We start from the raw sequence: 20310 nt of genomic DNA on the forward strand, positions 1-20310 counted from the left end.
CCACATCCCAATGCTCTATTGGCAAAAACATAAAATCTCCTTAAAAAAACGATTCAAAATTCTTAAATCGCTGTAAAGTCGTGAAAAATTAGACGCGTTTCCTGTATCGTAACGCCGTTACGAAGTACGAACTGTCCGCGATATAAAATAAAGAACGTCCGATCTAACTATACGGCTATAAATAAGAGTATACTGTTAAAATATGTATATAGAACACATTCGAGGCCGCATTCGAAAGTAGATCGCAACATATGGACAAAGCTTTACTGTCCACCTACTTTCTTCAGAAATAGATCCACCGAACATCAAACTGCGACTCCTTTTAACGTCTAAAACAAAATCCAGGTATCATTCTAAAGGGTATCCGCCGTAAAATCGATTAACTCGTTTATCCAATCTTGGGAATATTCTTCGAATATCCGATACGTTTTACCATCTGCTATTAAAACGCTCAAATGTACTATTGATAAACGATTCGATTCTACTCATAGATATAGACAGAGTATCGTAATTAACAAATGCAAAACGAAGATCATAAATTTTGAAACCCTTAACCTACAACGTCGAATTAGACTCGTGGCTCACTGACTTCGACCCAAGCACGAAGAACACGTGCGAGAAAGGTGGTACGTCCTTCGGGCCAAACATAAACAACACGAGCATAAAATGTACGTTCTTCGGGCTACATGCGACAAACACTTTTTTCTCTTGGCCACATTCAGAACTTAAATTGTAGGGCAGGAGGTTAAATATCGTATAAATAGGTGTAGCTAGCTGATACGTAGTTTAGTCTTTAGACGTGCGATTAACGCGACTTTCCGATCAGTGATTTGCCAGTGAAAATTATCGTATTAACCTTCGAAGTGCGAATCGCGAATTACGTACGTAAGAAAGTACAACGGTAGGTTCAGTTCGAACCCACATGTTCTGTATGTACATTCAAATTTGTACAATTTTCTCTCGCAAGTATCTTCGTTACACAAACAAACAAGAGGAAAGCACATATCGTCACTTGCCATTGATTGCGGTGTAAGTGAAAAACTGTCGATTTTAGAGGAGACGCTGTCTCGAAAGAAACACAGGCCACAAAGAAATCGTCGTGAGTCATTGGAACATCATAGGACCGATCGTAGGTAAGATATGCCACTACAATAACTAAACAAAATAATGACTGATAATGAGTCAGTGTTGTTGTAAAACTTGCAAACTGACAAAGCTACGAATACAACATACACCTTCTATTCGATGTAAGAAAGTTTTTAAATTTGTTGAATCGTCTCGCTATCAATGCCGAGCAAGTAAAAGCTAAAACTGCAAGTTACACGTTGAATCGCGCTAAGCCTGCTGCTTCGAAAATGACTCAACCATCGGATCGCGAAAGTTAGGTTACGATCGCAGCGGATACGTGTTCCCTAACGAATGATCGTTGCGACGAACGAAATATGCGAAGAAATGCATACACTCGTAGAAATCTATATAGTATATACGTATCGATTACTTGGACGTATCGAGTTCATCGGAACGTTTACAGTCAGGACACGCATCCGCTGTAATCATAACCGCCTAGCCGTTTAAGCTTCACGAAATAGTCCCGGCGTGCAATATATCGTCCCATTTCATACGTTGACGAGACTGTCTCGCTTCTTAAGCGCTTATCGTTTACTCGTGAAATATCGAAGCCGTCCGTTTCTCCTCTCCAAAAATATCGCCATGTTCCGACGAAATTTCGTAAGAGAAAATCTAAAGCCAAAGAAATTAGCGAAAAAGCTAAAACGATCAGCGTACGTCGGAGATTCGAGACGGAAGATACAAGTGCGAGGCAGGCAGCGCGCGCAGTTTACAGGCGGAGCCGCAACTGCGCACAGTCGCATGGGTGGTCAAAGTGGACGGAGCCTGGCGCCATTTTACCAACTATAACCATGCCCATTCGTCCGCCCATCAGCGTCGATCGACCAGAGAGTCGTGCTGCTTCGATGGACGCAAAACCGGGTTCGCCCGGCGACTGTCTCTTTTCAAGGCGATGTCGTTATGAAGCGGTCTACCGCGTCGCCGCCGATCGATCAGTCGACTTCTCGTACTTCTCTCTCTTTCTCCCCCTCTGCTCTGTACTCGCGCTGGCGTACACGCATAACCGCGCTTCTTTTCGCTCGACTTTCGCGCTAAAATCGTACTTTCGAATAAAAATCGCCGACGATTATCGAAAAACGAGAGCTACGAACCTCGAGCGTCTAACCACGTCCCGTATGGCGCTACGATTTTCCACGATTACGTCGCGTCGTAGACTAAATTGTCTCTTCGAGACGTCGAGTCCGCATCGCCGAAATCGACACCGAAGCCCTTTCACGATGCTTCGTTGAGAAGAAATTAAAATCGAGTTCCGTCCAAGTCGGATAGACGCGGGCAAAGTCCAGGAAGATCGCGCGAGAAAACACGCGACGATGGGAGAATCGGTAATGAAAAGAATCGGAGAAACGCGCGAAAAGTACGCGGCGCGGCCAATCAGGGACATCTCGTTGGTTATTCGTTCTATAAATAGCGCAACAATTTAAATTTACAATAGCGTGCGATCTGCCGGCGGGCGACACGCTGTTGGTGCGCAAGATATTTCTCGAATACGGTTCGGTGACTTTCGTAGCGCGTTATCGGCAGACGGCGTGCCTGTATGCGTAGCTATCGTAACTAGAATAACGCCTTTACGATCGCGCAGCCACGTTTGCCTCGTTTGCCAATCACGATTGCCTCGTTTCTTTGACACACAGGCCGAAGTTACGAAACCGGAGGCCTCGACGAATCGCTGATCGAACGCGTTTAATAAGCAGCTTCGTTACCGGTGTCCCATATTTATTAGCACGCAGTACCACCGTCACGTCCGTACGTATTTGTCGTACGCAGATTCGTCGCTGTAGATACCTGCGATGTTTCACAGGAAACGGATGGCGATCCGTAACTGTTGGAAAGCGGCTTTTTACGTCGAATGTACCGTGATCGTACCATATTAAAGGCATCTGGTAATTAGAGCGACATGGAAAGGGACATCGTACGGTCCATGGAGTTCCTCGCGCCGATTAAACGCGGGTAACCTGTACTTCGATCGCGTTCCTTTCCGATTCGAAAACGCGCTGGTTTCGGTTTATTCGAGCGTCCTAATCTCCGCTGAAGCATCCATCGCTGCTTCGTAGCGGACGAAGAAAGCGTCGTTTTCGCGAACAACGGACGCAAGGGGCGAAGAAGATACGTCGGGTACGAACCGTTGCTTTCGCGCGTCGGTGTACAATAGCGGGACGATCTACGGTCGATTTAGCTTCGAATCGATCAGTTCGTTCTTCAGCAGCTACGGGCGGACGCTGGACGATACAACGATTTCGCCGGGACTGCGATCGATCGACGAATCGATCGATGAATTCATCGACGAATCCGACGATCGAGGGATGCGAAAGGTGAAAACGTAAGCGGAGTACCAAGAGGAGGAGAAGGGGTGTTGAACAAGAAGAGGAAAGGTCGGAACGACCGAAAAGGACGAAGTCGGAAAAGGAAACCGGCTGGTTCGTCGACGCTCGCCGACGCTCGGCGTCGCTCGTGCGGCTCCGTCGCAGCGAGGCGGGGTTTAGGCGGGGTCGATACGAACAGTGCCCGTGTCTTCCCGTCGTTTCCGTGCAGCGTCGTTCTAATCGCACCGTATCGAAAAGTGGCAGCGGCTACCGCCGCAGTTCGGCGCCACCGCTGCACACACTCTCTCGTTGGCCTCTACCGCCGCCTCCGCCGCCACCGCCGCCACCGGATCCCCGATATCATCGTGCATCGTCGCACTCGTTCGAGAGTCGGCCGAGTGCACCGAATCGAGTCGTGGCCAGAGAGAGCGGTTACGTTACGTCGAGTCGCGAGACAAGACCCCGTGAGTCCTCGTGGAGGAGGAGGGCAGCGCGGAGGGGAGGATCGAGCGACAGAGACGGAGAAAAAGGCCACGAAGAGGGGAGAGCGAGAGCGAGAGAAAGAAGGAACGTCACGGGCAAGAGCGCGCGCGCGCGCCTGTCGACCCACCGGTCGATCGACAACCACGTCGTCGACGGGACAATCGCGGCAACGACGACGGCTACGACGTGGATCGAGGAAGAAAGCGGTGCACGAGGATAACAAAGGCGCGATCGAGTTTCGTTTTCTGTTCCCTCGTTCGGCGAGTAGGGGCGACGGAAACACGTAGGAAGAACGATCGAGGAAAGAAGAAAAACGTAGGAAAGGAGGAGCAAGGGGAGAGAGATAGACGGAGGAGAGCGAGTGGAGGAGCGAAAGAGAGGGAAGTAGAGCGTGGAAGGAAGGAAGGAAAGGAGGAAAGAAGGAAGGAAGGAAGGAAGGAAGCAAGAAAGGAAGGAAGGAAGGAAGGAAGGAAGGAAGGAAGGAAGGAAGGAAGGAAGGAAGGAAGGAAGGAAGGAAGGAAGTAAACAGGGAAGGAAGGGGGAAGGAAAAAGAGAGAATCGGGTCGAAATCGTCGGACATGTGCGCGGCGCTGTGCTCGCAGGCAGCAGGGACGTGATGGTACGTAGCTCGCGGCGTGCAAGTTATCAGGATTGCTCGCGGTCACGGGTTCGTGACGACCATGGTGAGGAGTGCGACGGCGTGAGCGACGACAACGAGCGCGCTATCGCGAGAGAGAGCCTCGGGGCGCCGCACGCCGACGGACGGAGCGGCGTTGCCACCTCTCTTCGCCCGCTGCACCGCGAGAAGCGATACGGCAACCAAGAACACCGTCGTTGCCACGTCCGCTGCTACGTTCCGCTGCCAGCCGGGACGGCAGCTCGCTGCTGGCCACGGCGACCATCTCTCTCGCTACGCTGGTAAGCACCTACACGTAAGCCTCTGTATACCGCCCTGCGAAACGTATGGTAGTCGCGTGAATCGACCAACAAGCCCGTACTACGCTCGGTACTCGCGATCCTCCGCCGAAGATAGGACACCGCCGCTGCTCGCCGCGATGCCGATGCTCTACCCGCGAGATCCTGTTGCCTGGAATAGCTACCGTGCTCTCTCGGACCGGTATACGTCGACGTTCCAGCAAAAACGCTCGAACCACCGATGTTACCGTGGCAACGCTCCTATCGACGACGGCTTACCCTCGCGATTCTCCATCGCCGCTCTTTCTATTATATCTCTCTCCTCCCGTTTTCTCTTTACCGTCTCGCCGTCCAATTTACTTTCTTCCTTCGATCGTAACAACCGTGGCCTCGTGACGATTCGTCGCGAGCACGCGAGACGTGATCGGCATCGCGCGGACGTTTCCAACTCCAAGAACGAAGATCGCGATTCTCTGGAGAATCGCGTCGATCCGTAACGACGGCGATCAACGAATTAGGTGGTCTCTCTCTTTCTCTCTCTCTCTCTCTCTCTCTCTCTCTCTCGCTGCTCTCTTGGCGCCAGACCTTTCTCAAGTTCGAACGCAGAAGCCCTTCTACTCGTCCTTCCTCTTTCTCTCTTTCTCTCTCTCTTTGCCCCTCGCTTGCACGTTCCCTCTCTCTCTCTCTCTCTCTCTCTCTCTCTTTCTCTCTCTTTCTTTTTTCCCCCCTTTCCTCCAAGTTCTTCATTACTCTTGCCATTCCTCGTAAACCAACCTCTTTTCTGTCGCGTTCCCGGCCTTGACGGATCATTCGCAGAGCGAAATTGCACGAACGCGAAGCCGTCGACTATGTCGTCGACGCAGGTGGTCGAGCCTTTCCTCCTTTCTTCGAGTTCGTTAGCCATGCGCAGTGACACTTGGCCTCTGTTATTGTCGCGCGGGAGATCTGTACGCGGGAGCTCTAAAAACCTAGTTTTTCCAAGCCGACGTATCGCGTGACTAAGCTGGTTTCACTGTCAAGTATACCTTTCACGCGAGGATCTCGTTGCTCGTCGCGCGATACTTCGGCAAACGCGTTTCCCGTTCGTTGCCTACGAAATCTTGCTAAATCTGCCGCCATCGTACGACTACGAAACTCGATAGGAAGCCGCTTGCTCGTTAGCCACTAGTTAACGGCCGTTCGTGAAAAACTGTTACAGCAGCGCCGTAGCGCTGGCGCGCGCGCCAACCGTTCGCGAGAGCATAGCACGCGCGAAATCAGATTCGTTCGCGCGATACCGACTGAATCTCGTCTCACGCATGTTCGTCGTGAACGAGACCGTACGTGGCAACCATCTGGTCGAAAATATTATCGAATATCGTTGCACAGATAGACACGGATGGGAGAAAGGGAAGAGAAACCATCCCCTTTAAGAGATAGACCTTAAAGCCCCGGCGTAACTCGTTTCTCCCCCCTTGCATTTCACGAGATATTTCATTATTCTAAATATATCGACGGTACGCACGAGTCTCGCGTAAATGGAAATCGCTGCTTCGAACGTATCTTAACGCGATTACGTGCGTGTGTTTCCCCCCTCGGGCTAGTGCGCGCGGCTACCTGCATTTCGGAATCCTCCGACCGTTATTAGAACGCGCATCGATATCGCGCACGTCGGTATATTAACGCGTAACGTTACGCGATTTAATTTTAGATAAGCCGGAGATCGGCGATCACCGATTCGACTCGCTGTCGCGTACGACGAATCGCGACAATGCGTGGAAATTTTTTACGCAGCCGTGAATTATGATTCCGTGCGACGTGCACGGCGACGACAGCAAGCTGCGCAGTTAATTTAAAAAAAGCATCTAATCGTTGCTCTTTGGTCCCTTGGATTAACAATCCGAATGGCACAGCTGTTTCAGAATCGACTAACGACATGGAGGCAAAGGAGAGGGAGAAGCCGCTGGTTAAAGACTTGAACGAACATATCGTGTGTCCTCTCTGCAGAGGCTACCTCATAGACGCAACGACTCTCGTGGAATGTCTACATTCTTGTTAGTATTTCTTTCAATTCTGTGCTCCGTAGTAACGCTCGTCCCGTCTCGTTACTCGTCGCCGGTCATCGCACGATTTTCGCTCATCTGACTCGCGTTTCATCGGCTCGTTAACATTAATTTGCATGAGAAAAAAGCTGTAACGTAGCAAAGTCGTCGATGAATATCGTTCGGTGACGATGCGAAATAACGACGCGTGTACCGTGCCGTACCTCCAACGGCCGTATCTACTTCGCGTGCGTGAAATAGTTCATCCGCTTCGTCCGCCCCTCTGGCAGGGTGGCTAAATTCGAGAAGGGTGACTAACCGCTGCCGCTCTTCGTTCCGCGCGTTCTAATATTCTCCCGACGAATACAGATTTTTCGAACGTAAAGATTCGGCGTTCGCGATGGAACGAGCGTAATTAAACATCGGAAAGAACACGCGTGGAATATAAAATAGATACGAGTCGAACGATGCTCAGTTTGCAGAGGTTGCATAGTCAGACGATTGAGCAGTGGTGCCAGAGCGTGTCCCGTGTGCAATGTCGCAACGTCTCCGCCGCTCTTGCCGGACGTAAAGCTACAACGACTGGTGTATCTCGTGGTACCCGGCCTCTTCCGGTCGGAGCTCGAACGAAGGCGTCATTTCCGGCTGGTCAATCCGCAATGTCCACCTTTAGCCCTTCCATTGGGTGCTCTAGACTTAACCTTGGACGATTTCGTCAGCCTGAGCTTATGCGAGCTCGACGAACCGGAAGAGGAGGCGGTCGCTCGCGAGCCGGAGAACCGTGTCGGGTCACGACACCGAGCGAGCAATACCGATCAAACGAAACACGAGGAGCCGATCAAGGTTCGAAGCACGCGGTATCTCAAGTGTCCGGCAGGAGTGACGGTTCGTCATCTGGTGCGATTGTTGATGCTGAAGAGAGGATGGGAGGAAGCGAATTCTTACGGGGCGATCGTCAACAAAATCGAGATTCTGTGCGAGAAGAACGACGAGAACCGGCGCAGTAGCACGAAAACGATGGTACTGGACCAATCGTGGACTCTGCTGGACCTCGCCTGCATATTCGGCTGGAAAAGAGTGAGTTTCTTCCCCTATCATTTACCCCTTCTGCCCTGTTATTTAGCGAGCCCATAATTTACTTTCCTTTCGCATGGTGTTCGTCGGTAACTCGTGGTCGCGCGGTAGAGGTCGATCGTTTACCTCGCGATAGTCATAATCATTTCCTATCGCGTCAGTCGTATTTAGAACTCTCGCGATGCTGCAAGATACCATAGGGGAAGCGATAATTTTGACGTTGCAGGAAGCACCCATGAAGCTGTTTTATCGCATTACGCGCAGGGAGGTTATTATTCCTGAATCGAGCGACAGTTCCTTCAACGGCGAAACGACCGAGGATACCGCGACCATGGAAAATATTCAGAGGCCGCCGACACCACCGCCGAGCCCCAAGCCACCGCAGGAGTGCGAAGTCGAGGCTCATAGGATTTTAGAAAGCAGCAACGTACCCCCTCGATCCTTGAAGACCAATTTGGAACGCGACAAGGAACCGAAGGCGAAGAAACCAAGGTGCAAAGTGACTCCGGTTATGAGGACTCCTAATCTCGTACCGATACAAAACAATCACGCACCGGAGAGTTCCAAAACCAAAGACTTGACGAAGCTGGAACACCACAAGCACAGGAAACGACGAAACAAACGAGTGATCGCTGAGATCACCACCACGCCGCGGGAGGATCTATTGAAACTGAAGGTTCGGTTGACCCCGTGTCCACCGAGAATCACGTCGAGCAGCGCGACCGGCCAGGCAAAAGAGAAATTGCTGCAGATGAGAGCCGTTAGACGAGAAAAGATCAAAGCCACGACGATAAGTCAGCAACGATCGACAGGCGCGTTAGTGGCTCCAGGGGAAGGTGCAGTTACTAAAGAGAACCTCGGAGAGACAGAGGAGACCATCGAAGAAATTATAGACAGCATACCCGACGAGGTCGTTCGAATCGCACAAAATATAACTACTCCTCCGACGGAGGATACTTCCGCCTCGGTCGATAAGGTGGATCAGAGAAGCATACCGCAGAGTTGTAGACCATCGTCGAAAAAGGAAGAAACTGTGCCGGAAATCGTGAAAAGAGTGGAACAGGTTGAATCGGAACGCCCGAAGAAGGACGAGGAGATTCTTCGAAGATTGGGTCTGGTAGCCGTGAACGAAGCTAGCGACAATTTCCGGGATAAAGCGAAGCAACGCGTGCAAAACAACGGGGAGAAGATCGATAACTTGAACAGAGAGAAACTCGAGAAACAATTGCGCGAAAGTAAAGCGAATCGTGTGAGAAGCTTGTTGGCTGAGAAACAGATGCGCGACGCGTTGAAAACAATGTCGAAGACGAAAGAGGAACAACATCCTGCACCCGTTCAGGTCAGCGCCCCTCCGAAAAAGAAAGGCCCGCCACCACTAGCGCCACTGCGCGTCGCCAAGCCTTCCGGTTTTGCCACGTCGAGCGCCATTTTAGAACCGAACAATTCCAAATACGAGATCCCGCTGGATCTAAGCAGCGGTGGAGCGGTTCACAATAACGTTCTCGATCTGTCTGCGAATTTATCGGTCGGTAATTATTCCTCGTCCCCTTCCTCTTCGTCGTCCTCTTCACCTTCGTCCTCTTTGTCGTCGTCGTCGTCGTCGTCGTCGTCGTCCTCGTCATCCTGTTCCCTGTCCTTGTTAAAACCAAGGCCATCGCGTCCATCGATCCCGACAGGAAACTTACTGAGAGGAAAAGCGAAAGACTTGGAGCAACGACGAGGTCAAGACTCCAATCTAGTGACACTTTCCGACGCGGCTGTGTCCCTGTTAAGCGGCTGCATCACCGACGAGAATTCGATCGATCCTTTGGTACTCAGCTCCGCCAACCTCGCCAACAAAGTCGCTCTGCGAATACCGCAACCTCATCAAAGAATCTCCGGTTTCGGAATGAAAATCAAACCAAACTTGAGTATCAGGCACATTCCTAATCCTCAGGCTGTGGTCGCGTCGCAATACAGGAATCAAAGAGTCAGTTACTTCAATTCTGCCTCGCAACAGCCACCGTAATTCTTTCTCCGCTAACAGTACCAGCTATTCTCCTGTGTATCCTCCATTCTTTTCACCACTTCCTATGGTAATAGCCAACAATCTGGTCGGTGTCTCTGATCTTTTTCGTTAAAAATCAGTACAATCTTTTATTTCGCTTCGTCGTTCTTATTTTTATGGACTCGTCCACCGCAGCTAAAGCGATCAAGTTGTCGACGAGAAGGTTCGTCTCCGAAGATTTTCGAATGTGTTATAAAGATCGACGTTTTGAACGATTTCTCTCTTTACGTATAACCGGCGGCTGGCTTTAATTTTCAGATTAGGTTGGGTTCATATTAATCCGATCGCCGCGAGGCGGCCAGCCAGCGTTTCACTGCTTGATCGCTTTAAAGAGTAACTGAATAAATTCGTCGAATCTCAATAAAGCGAAGCAACGAAATGTCGATGTCGACCGGCCTTACGTTGCGTCCGAGTATCTGACTCAGAATCCACAAAGTTATACGAATAATCGACCGCGAGGTGAACGTATCTTTCTATAATTTTTTCATTCAGCCTCATCGTCTGGTCACAGTTTTTACTCTCTGAGCTTTTACTTTAGCTTTACTTGCACGTTGAACGAATCGTCAAACGCTAATGGAAAAATGGTTCGAGGTTTAGGCTTAGATCTGACTCTAGTGTCATCGAATCGGGCGATAAAAACGACGACATTCTGCAGGATTTTCGCGAGATCAAAGCTAGATTTAGGTTTAGTTCTCGCGTAACATTCAAAGTACTCGCAACAGCCTGCGTCGTTATTTTTTGTGATATCTCGTTTCATTTAAACAGCTGCTTAAGATCAGAGATGCTGACCGAATCGCTCGATGTTACCACTTCCTATTATTAGATTTAGAAGACGCTCTTACGGAAATAAGATTCCTACGTGACCAATCCAAAGGCTGTACGTTACCATATATTTTTCCCCCCGCTTCCTATAATGTTTCGTAAAGCGTGATGAGTTTCGTGTGGGTGTGAAGACACATGGTACACCCGGTAGCATAAACTAGAGCGCCAGCTTGAGAGGTGAAAGTGAAAGAATGATTGTGACATTTGATACAGCGCGAGTAAATATATTCTATTAGATACATTTTTCAAAACGAACAAGACTAAAAGAAGATCGTCTGGTACAGAATGTTTTACGTTAAAAGAGAAGAAAGTAGCGACGAAACGAATAACACACGTGTTACCCAGTGTCTTTTCCTCTCAAGTGAGAAACAATGGCGGTATGTTTGTAATGCATGTACGTATGTGTGTGTCTGTCTATGATCAACCATTAAATGCAAATTAGTATACCTACTTGTGGCCAGGCTGACAAATTAATTTGCGGAAAGAGTCGGCAATTTGGCGGATCCGCTTTATTGGCAATGGCACAACGCCTGACAGAGATATATTAGACGTAGCATAACGTATGGTTAAGGGATGTAGAGACAAGGATAGCGGATGAATGGTTAGAGTGGAACGGCGGATGGATGAAGGATAAACTTTCTTGTCCCCACGTGTTGTCGTTCCTTTTTTTAGAACCTTAGAGAAATATGTACTTCATAGAGATGCCAAAGAACGCCAGAGAACGTGTGCAATGTACTAGTGCAATTTAATTATCGTCTATTATGATATAATATATTACGAGCGATTTATTGCGGTAGAAGGCCGATTATAATTTCGTGGTAAAAGAAAAAAAGAAGAAGAAGAAAAAAAAAAGAGAAAAAGGCAAAGAAAGAAGGGAACATGCTAGTGATACATATAACAACGGGCAACCCTTTAAAAAAATTAGGTGAGAAGCTTCGAGGAGCTTTGTAAAATCTTTGTAATTGTGCACTCGATTCTTCTTATCGAGGTGTATCGTTTTGAATTGGAAGTTTAAATACGCAAAATACGTACCTACCACTCGTACGTCGTATCCTATAATATTAAGGGAGTTTTTATTCTACGAAGACGTATAAACTCATATCGCTGTTACTGATTTACGAATAATATATTATAGGTATTATCGTCCGAGATCGATAGGATCAAGCGGTTTTTGAAAACATCCGGATAAAGAATAACATCGAGTGCGTTGTGAGCTCGTTGCGCGTGATATATGGCGATTTTTAATGCTGTATCGGAATTTGTACAGACTGCTCCTGTTCGTACAAGGACAGCAATAAAGACGAACACGATGATTTCAAAGAAATTTTAAACGAAACGTTTACTAGGAATCCAAATCCTACTCGAACGGTCAGAATAATTCAGCGTTTCCGGTATTGCACATCGATCGAGCGTACAAGTTGCGTAAAAAAGATGTATGTCGATGGTCGAATGAGAGTCAAGGTGGGTATGTAAAAGTAAGAGTTTTAAACGTCTAGTCGAGATAAATATTGAAAATAGGGGAACGGTGCCAACGAGTGCGCAGAAACAATGGAGAATATCGATACCCACGATTCGCGACGAAGTCGGACGTTCGAATCGGTTAGGAAATTTGCATCAATTAGTTACATGGTTACGCGTGGTCGACGACATTTGAGAAAAATGGGAACCACACGAATTAGCTAATAATCAAAAAAAAAAAAAAAAAAAAGAAGAAATAAAAAAGAACTGCCAGTTTAGGAAGACGAGGATTACATTAGAGTCACAGTTCGTTAGGATTTACGGCGAAGTAAAAGGGACCCAGATTTTTACATGTTATTTTTCTACGGCCTTTTTAAAACGGAATCACGTTACGTTCAACCATCACGATCGATCGTAATTTTATCCATCGATCCGCCAATTATAAAATGCCCACGTTGAACAACTAGTAGGACAATGTTCGTTCGAACCGATGGTTTACGAAAGCGATTAACGTAGCCCACGAAGACTGCGAAGATTTTAATATCTGATTTGTTGCAAGAGTTGAATAGCTGCCATGTGACTATACCTACGTGAGTTCTACTTGAAATATTAACCCATTGTTTGGAGCAACGATCGTGTACTTGTTAACAACACCACGAACCGTTACGTATCGTATCTAAAGTTATAGTTCGAAAAGACTTTAACGCGCAGAAGAATAGACAGCTGCGCCACGACAAGGGATCAAGAATTCTTTCCAACTTGGAATATCTTGAGGACATTTCTTGAGACTAATGTGCCCCCCCCCCTCCCCCGGAAGAAAATAAACAGATGACGTATCGTAAGCATAGGATGTGAGAAAAGAAGAGGGAAAAGGGAAACGGAATCGCGTCCTTGTGATCAAAAAGCTTATATGCGAATGTTTCAGATTTTAAAGCAAGTTATTGAAATTAATAAGAAAACGGAACAAGTTATATTTTAACATCGCGAAACCTATCGTTCGTCGCAATTACGCGAAACCTTCGTTTGGGAACTGTAGGGTTCGTAATGATAAACGTAATCGGTTGTGCTTCGAAAATATTTCCACGATAACTCAAAGAAATAGTATACAAGTAATCAACGCAGTTATTATCAATGTCATTCTCATAAATATTAAACGTATAACGCAATACAGTATTTCCATAATAAACAAGCTGTGAGTTGTAATCGAACAAAGAACATCAGTAATCACTGAGAATACAGTTGTTCAAATATTTCAAACCTTCTTTCTTCTCCGTCTTCTACCTTTGATTTAACATTTTACGAAACTTTTTCGTTGTCGCTTACAAAACGGTCCTAGGCTTGCTGATTTTTCTTTCGAGCATTGCGCGCCACCCGAGCGTTATGATCGAACCTTTAAGCGACTGGAAGATGTAAACGATGCGGCGTGCGTATTATGTTTTATCAAAACCGACAGGAAGAAAATCGAAAATTACCGTAGATTAAGTCAGCAAAATAACCCAGGCTATAAGCGCGTATGTTACTTACTACCTACTTATATATCTAATATCATTGATCGTTCGAGTATCTAATTATCCATGTCATTATCGCGAGGTTGTGCGCGTTTAAAAACGTCGCCTTACATCTTGCCGACGAATAGTAATCGGCAATGTTTGTTATCGCTAATTAGCTAGCGTTTACTTTGATGTTTTGTTAAAATTGTTTTCGAGAATCATGTTACATGAAGTGTACGATCCATTGCTCGTCAATAAATCGTGATGTGTATAATCATAATCAAGCGTACCTCGTGTTACCTCGTCCTCTTCCTTTAACGTTACCCCGTTGAACATCGCGCAACTAGTAAGTGGATTATAGGAAATAATAATCGAAACGAACTTCGAATATCAGCGAATTTGATCGTACCAACGTTTATCGCGATTTAGAAATTACTATTTAGTTCTTCACGATACGAGTGTTGATTCGATGTCTCCTCCACATACACGCCATTTTTGCGTTCGGATGGAACCAAGCAGCCCTTTCAGCGAGGTAAGTACACAGCTGGTGGAACATCGTAGGCGTAAAAGATAGTCTAACGATATAATCGCTCGTAAATACCAATACAATAGAAAATCAGTCATTAACCGAGTACCGGTCTAACAAAACCTTACCAAATTGTCGAGGGATATCGGCAAATATCAATAGAACGAAATAAGTTTCTACTTATGAATAGGCCAAGGAAGCTTTCCATAAACGACCCTCGAAAGTAATTTCGAATAGGTTTACCCCCGTGAAATGGCGAAAATGAGGAATTTGAAAAAGGTATAGTACCCTGGTAAGTTATATCGACTACCTGGAAAGAGGTTTCGGTTTGTCGATCGGCACAGCAACCAACGGTATAAGAACCAAGAAAGAAGAGACGAAGGATGCGAATATTGTATAGGGCCCTATGAATGACTTTCGTTACCTTCGGCCCAGGAGGTAGGAGGTAGGGAACGAAGGTAAGAGGACAAGGAGGGTACAGAGGATGCCTACCTTCGACAACCTACATTAGGTACGGGAGACGTGGAGTCAGCCTGCGGCCGGGGGCCACGGAAACTCGACCGCTGATTGGCTACAGCCTCCCCCAGGGAAGTGCGTCGTGAGCGTCGGAAGTGAAGAGGGGTGAGCGTGCCTAGAGCGAGCCGTTTGTACACGAGGCGGAAGGTCGGTCCCCGTTGAGGATAATGGCACGATCACCAAGCTTATCCGACCCTGTCCCTGCGCATCGTGTGCTGCAGCCTATCGAGGTAATCGCATCTTTCTCTCTCTAATAACCCGCTTCTCCTTCTTTCTCTCTGATGCTCTTCCGATTTCGGTCTCCCTCTTTTCTTCTCGCACCCTGTGGCCCCGGTCGGTCGCACTAATGCCGCCACCTCTTCGATCCCTCCACCGAATCTGCCGTTCCGTCGCGGCCTGCCCTTGTCGCCCTCCGTCCCACCGAGCTATCCTTTTACTGGCTTCTGTTTGCGCGTACAAACTTGCATCGAACACGAACAAAAGAGAGAGAGAGAGAGAGAGAGAGTGAGGGGAGAGGGAGAGAGGCGAAAGAAAACGAAAAAGGGAGACGGAAATACCCGACGAGGGGTGGATGAACAGAGAGACGGCCGAAGGAAAGAGACAGAGGGATAAGAAGGGGAGGATAGGTAAAGTAAAAAAAGAAAGCGGGGAAAGCGCAAGCGAGACGGTACGAATCGGATGTAAACGAAGAGAAAGAAGGATGGCCGTATAGGTAGAAGGGTAGACGAAGAAGGAGAAACACGGAGAAAAAGGGAAGGGTGGGACAGAGGAAGACAGATGCGTCGGAAAAGAGAGAAAACGCACACGCGTATCTGTACGAACGGCACACATAGAAACGGGACGCGAGTGCATGTCGTGTCATCGACTACGAGGGATACGCACACACTCGTCCGCACCCTCCTGCTGCCGAATGTAGTAGAGAATGAATAATGTACCCACGTACAGTCGATGTCAGGAGGGGCTCCAGGGAATGTAAGCATCGGCCCGTCCCCTCCGACGGCTTTGTAGGCCGTTTATCGAAACGGCGTGGCCGTCTGCGACAGGATTGCACGTAGGCGATCGTAGGATGCCGCCGTTCAGGCTGGCGCTGGCACCTACCGCGGACTCGAACGCGTTAACGAATCGATCGATGGATCGTTTTCTTGGCCTTGAAAATGAAAAACATTTTCAGAAAAGCTGTTTTCAGCAAGGTGACTGTTGTTACTCGTAGGACCGATAATCGAAATTTCTACGACGATTTACGGCTGTAAACAGGATCGTTGGTGCGAGGTAAAATTAAGTCAAAGATACGCGGAATACGAATAATTTTGCTAAATCGGCAATATGATAAAATAGGCAAGTTGGATAGAGCAGCCCTGGTTCGCGAAACGTTGCACGAGGGAGTGGCAGAGAACCTTAATGACTCGTTTTCGATCGGCACACGCAAATAGGTGGAGTAGCAGGAGGCGAACGAAGGAGAATCGGCGTCACGCGGCTCCACGAAACACGTGGAAAATTTCCCAAAAGCGTATATCGACCGATAATGCAGCGCAGGCTCACTGGGCATCCTGTATACGTATACCAATGTATATCCTCCGACTAAATGTTGAGATCGGGCCGCCCACGTATCACCTACAGGTTCTATGCACGAAGAAGGGAACGATTCGCGGAACGATCGACAAAGAACGAGCCGAGGAAGCGGAGAAAGGATCAAAGGAAGAGACAGCTACGGAGCCCATCTAGCGGCGTCTCATTCGCTCGTGATTCCAACCGCGTTCCACGGCTAAACGACCGACCATCCGTCCAAGCACTCCTGGTGGGGATAGCCCTCCAAGGGATCCTTCCAGAGAAAGCTTCGGGAGGAAGCCTACGGCTGCTGTTTTCGAACCATGTATGCCAGAGGGGAGATCTGTAGGGCTTGATGGCTCGAGGGGAAGGGAACGCACACGCACCATGCGAATATTTTTGTCGGCATCCTCCGACTGTTTGGGAAGCGGTAGAAGGGGGAACGGTTCTTAAAGTACACCCAGGGAGTGTCAGGATTGGAAGGTCGATTGCCGTGGTGGGAGTATGCTGTTAGTTGCCTCATAGCTGACTGGTGTAATTAAAAACGCCCGTAATTAATATTTCCTCGTCATCCGAGATTCGTCATCGGTTTTTCACCGGCGATCTCTTCCCTGCAATCCGACTTGCCTCGCGGACTTCTCGAACCTTGACCCTCCGCGAATTTAAAAACGTTCGCCTACCGTAACATCCAGTTGGTGGAATCTTTCTTTCGCTGGAAAGGCGATGCGACGCATCGATGCAGCGTGCACGAATGCGAACGTACTCATTGTTCCGCATAGAGATTAATTATGCATATTGTCACGGTGCATTGAATGCTCGACAAAGACGACGCCGCCGGCTTCGTCTTGATACATCGTACTAGCGTACCTACGTTCTAAACTTTCGAAACGATTAGCTCTTCCGTTCGCAACTTACGAAACCAGCTCTTCGACTACCGCTGTATTACCGCCATTTTGGTTCTCATCGATCTAACCAGCCGAATTCTCCAGTCTTTCGTAACACGTTGCGTAACGTGCGTTTTCCGCGCGTATCGTTCACAAGATGCCCGTCCATTTTATTTTCAAGGCCTGTATCATCGGATCTCCAATCGTTCTAACGATATTGCGAATTCACATCGTCCTGCTATCGACATCGTCGCCGATCATCCGCCGAAACTGTTACGCGCTGCTGCCGAGCGATACATTTTTCCAAGGCCAACGTCGTCGGATTTTTAACGATGATCTCGAGGATGGTGACGTCTACCGGTGTCCCTGGTGAGACGAAAGCGTTGGCGGATTGAAAGATTATTCGACGGCGCAAGCGCGGCGTACGTGCAAATAGCGAGCTGGTGCACGTCACGGAGATCTGTACGCTGTACTTGCACACGAAGACTCGCATTCGGACACTTAGGTACGCAGATGGCAAAGCAATTCTAGAACCGATATATTTGCATGTGTTCGCGATAATTTATGACCTGTCGCCTGTTCCTGTTCCATGCCGACGTTCGAACCTTCGTTCGTCGTGAGAAAATTGACCCTCCAGAGCAGAAAAGTCGCAAATTGTTAGACCAAACAAGCAAACAACTAGCCGATCGGACCGAGCTATACCGTTATCTCGAGCTTGCTTTCGAATCTTTTCGGTCCTTCGAGACCTCTGCGAGCCAAACTTTGCCTTTCGTCTTCTACGATAATGCGTTCGATCTCGCGCATGATATCCGATCGAAGAATAAGGCTACGATTATTACCAGAGGACAAACGTTCGGACCAACTGTCGTTCCGACGATCGAAACATCCACAGATCCAAATTATATGCACGACAATCTGTCGGACGTTCGATCGTTCTGACTCTATCCACCGTAACGACAGCTCAAGTCCGAAGAATCAGAGTCGATAATCTTCGTTTATCCGAATGAAATTTTAATCAATGGCCGACTAAATGGACTCGCCTATGTAAGTTGGCGAATATTCGCTTGTTCGAACGTGGTCCTATTACACGAACGAAATATCATAAGTAGTCGATAGAATCGGTGGAATCCTGTTATGACAACTTCGATTATATAAATTACGAATTATGCGGACCAAGTTTTACTGTAAATGGAAAAGTTACACGAAAGTGTACGAACACTAGGTAACAGTAGATTGCGACGTTTGGACACGATAGGAAAGGGAACGAACGTGTGATTAAATGTTGGCTACGATTAGAAACTAGATTAGATTACGATGCTGACGTACCTGCGTTTGTTCTCGGAAGGGACCAAAATGGCGGAGTTTACATCACAGTACCGTCAGCGCAGCGGGACAAACATTTCTCGGGTTTCTTATACGGACAGAGAGGTAAACAACAATGAACCAAGGTAAATGGTACTGCCAATTCTGGACAAGCTGGATGAGAAAATTTATTACCGGTCCAGGTAGCACGAAAAGGTATGGGACATTTACTCGTCAATTACCATGCCTGTTGCTGAACTATAAGCCGGTCTTCCTTTTGTAATTTTTCTCTGCATACTCTTGAAACTATCGTCCCTTAAAACTGTCCCGTTCCTTTTAAACTCCCAGGTCGAGTACGCAATTTTTACCTTATAGCTCTTCCTAAATTTTGTGTTCTCATTTATATGGAGTCGGGAGACGAAGTTGTTAATCGAGAGGCCAGTGCAGGATGAATAAGGCATTTTACAACACTGGCCACTTTTTAAAAGAAAATTGCCCCATGGCAGGCAACGCGTTTTTCCTTTTATTTTCTTTTAACGACGTGCAATTTCAAAGTCCTTGACCGATGGAAGACTGATACTTGGTACGAACAATTTCGGCGCGCTTGGCGCATCTGCGGAAAAATTTTACCGTGACAAACGCGAAAACGCTCATGATCGACGTACACGCGGAGATTCGCGATAGAAACGGTTTCGTGGAAAAAGACAGACAGGTATTTTTACAAATCGGAAATGGACACTGCGTCGTAAAATCTCGCGGAAAATTTAAAATGAAATAAATACCGGGTACTCGAAACTGAAATGACCAACGTATCATGACACTGGGCGCTCGTGAAACTAACATTCGTAATAAAAGTCCATGGGTTTCCTCGTAATCTATCTGGTTTTACCCGGGGGATTGGTGGCCCATTGGTCGGTAGCGCGGCGAGTGCACGCCAGCCGACACTGGTTTTCCAACGTGAACGGGTTTATCGCGCATTTATTCAAACACACGCGGAAATCCATCTGGCCCCGAAGTCTCGAGTACCGATTTCCGTTACTGGCGCGCTGTAATTGGAGGTTAGGAGATAGAGGAGAAGGATCAAAGAAGAAGAGAGGCGAAGAATCGGGGCTGGCGAGCCAGGGGGTCGTTTCTGCGATCGCGGTAAAACGAAAGAGAATGATCAGAGAGATACGCGGAAAGAAAGAGAGGAGGAAACGCGTAGAACGTACGAAGAGAGGGGTAGCGAACGAGAAGGGTGAGGTATCGGTGTACGAATAGAGGGGAGTTCGTAACCCGGCTGGTAACGCGACGCGATCCTCGATGGGGTGAAGGGGGAGTAGTCGACTCGTTGGTGTGCTCGGTGTAGTGCACTAGTGTCGGTACGTACCACTCCGTAAGAGAGAGGAGGGGTGGCCAGAAGCGCGCATAGAGGAGTGAAGAGAAAAACGACTCGTACAGGCAACGAGGCAGGCAGGCAGGCAGGCAGGCAGGCAGGCAGGCAGGCATGCAGGCAGGCAGACAGGCAGGCAAAGCGGACGAGTCGAGCGAGCCAAGCCGGCACAGGCCAGGCAGGCTAGGCAGAGGCTAGCGAGGCGAACAGCCGAGCAGAGACACGGTGTACTCGCAAAGGGGCAGAAAAGAGTCGAAGCAAGGGAGCGAGACAAGGAGAAGAAACGAGAAGAGGGAGAGAAGAGTAGAGAAGAGAAGAGACGAGTAAAACGAAACGGCAGGCGTAGCGAGGAGCGTGTAGAGCCTGGAGGACAGGAGAGAAAGAGTATGGAGGGGGTGAAGATGGAGCGCAGAAGGGGAGCGCGGCA

At 48.2% G+C, this 20310-nt stretch overlaps 1 protein-coding gene and 1 pseudogene across 2 annotated transcripts; one reads left to right on the plus strand and one right to left on the minus strand.

Annotated features, from left to right (window-relative positions):
• The window catches only part of LOC126922741 (phospholipase A2-like), a 118793-nt pseudogene that overhangs the window by 55518 nt on the left and 42965 nt on the right, over positions 1–20310 (minus strand).
• On the plus strand, positions 776–14018 carry LOC126922687 (polycomb group protein Psc-like). Of its 2 annotated transcripts, none has more exons than XM_050735488.1 (4): positions 776–1133; positions 6719–6859; positions 7323–7924; positions 8148–14018. In XM_050735488.1, exons 2-4 carry the CDS (start codon positions 6742–6744, stop codon positions 9927–9929), a joined length of 2502 nt encoding a protein of 833 aa, XP_050591445.1. In that variant the 5' UTR covers positions 776–1133; positions 6719–6741; the 3' UTR covers positions 9930–14018. The 2 variants fall into 2 exon arrangements, with proteins under 2 accessions (XP_050591445.1, XP_050591443.1); XM_050735486.1 differs by lacking the exon at positions 776–1133 and adding an exon at positions 3637–4829.

The sequence above is a fragment of the Bombus affinis genome, chromosome 12, assembly GCF_024516045.1.
Source record: "Bombus affinis isolate iyBomAffi1 chromosome 12, iyBomAffi1.2, whole genome shotgun sequence".
Lineage (NCBI taxonomy): Eukaryota > Metazoa > Arthropoda > Insecta > Hymenoptera > Apidae > Bombus > Bombus affinis.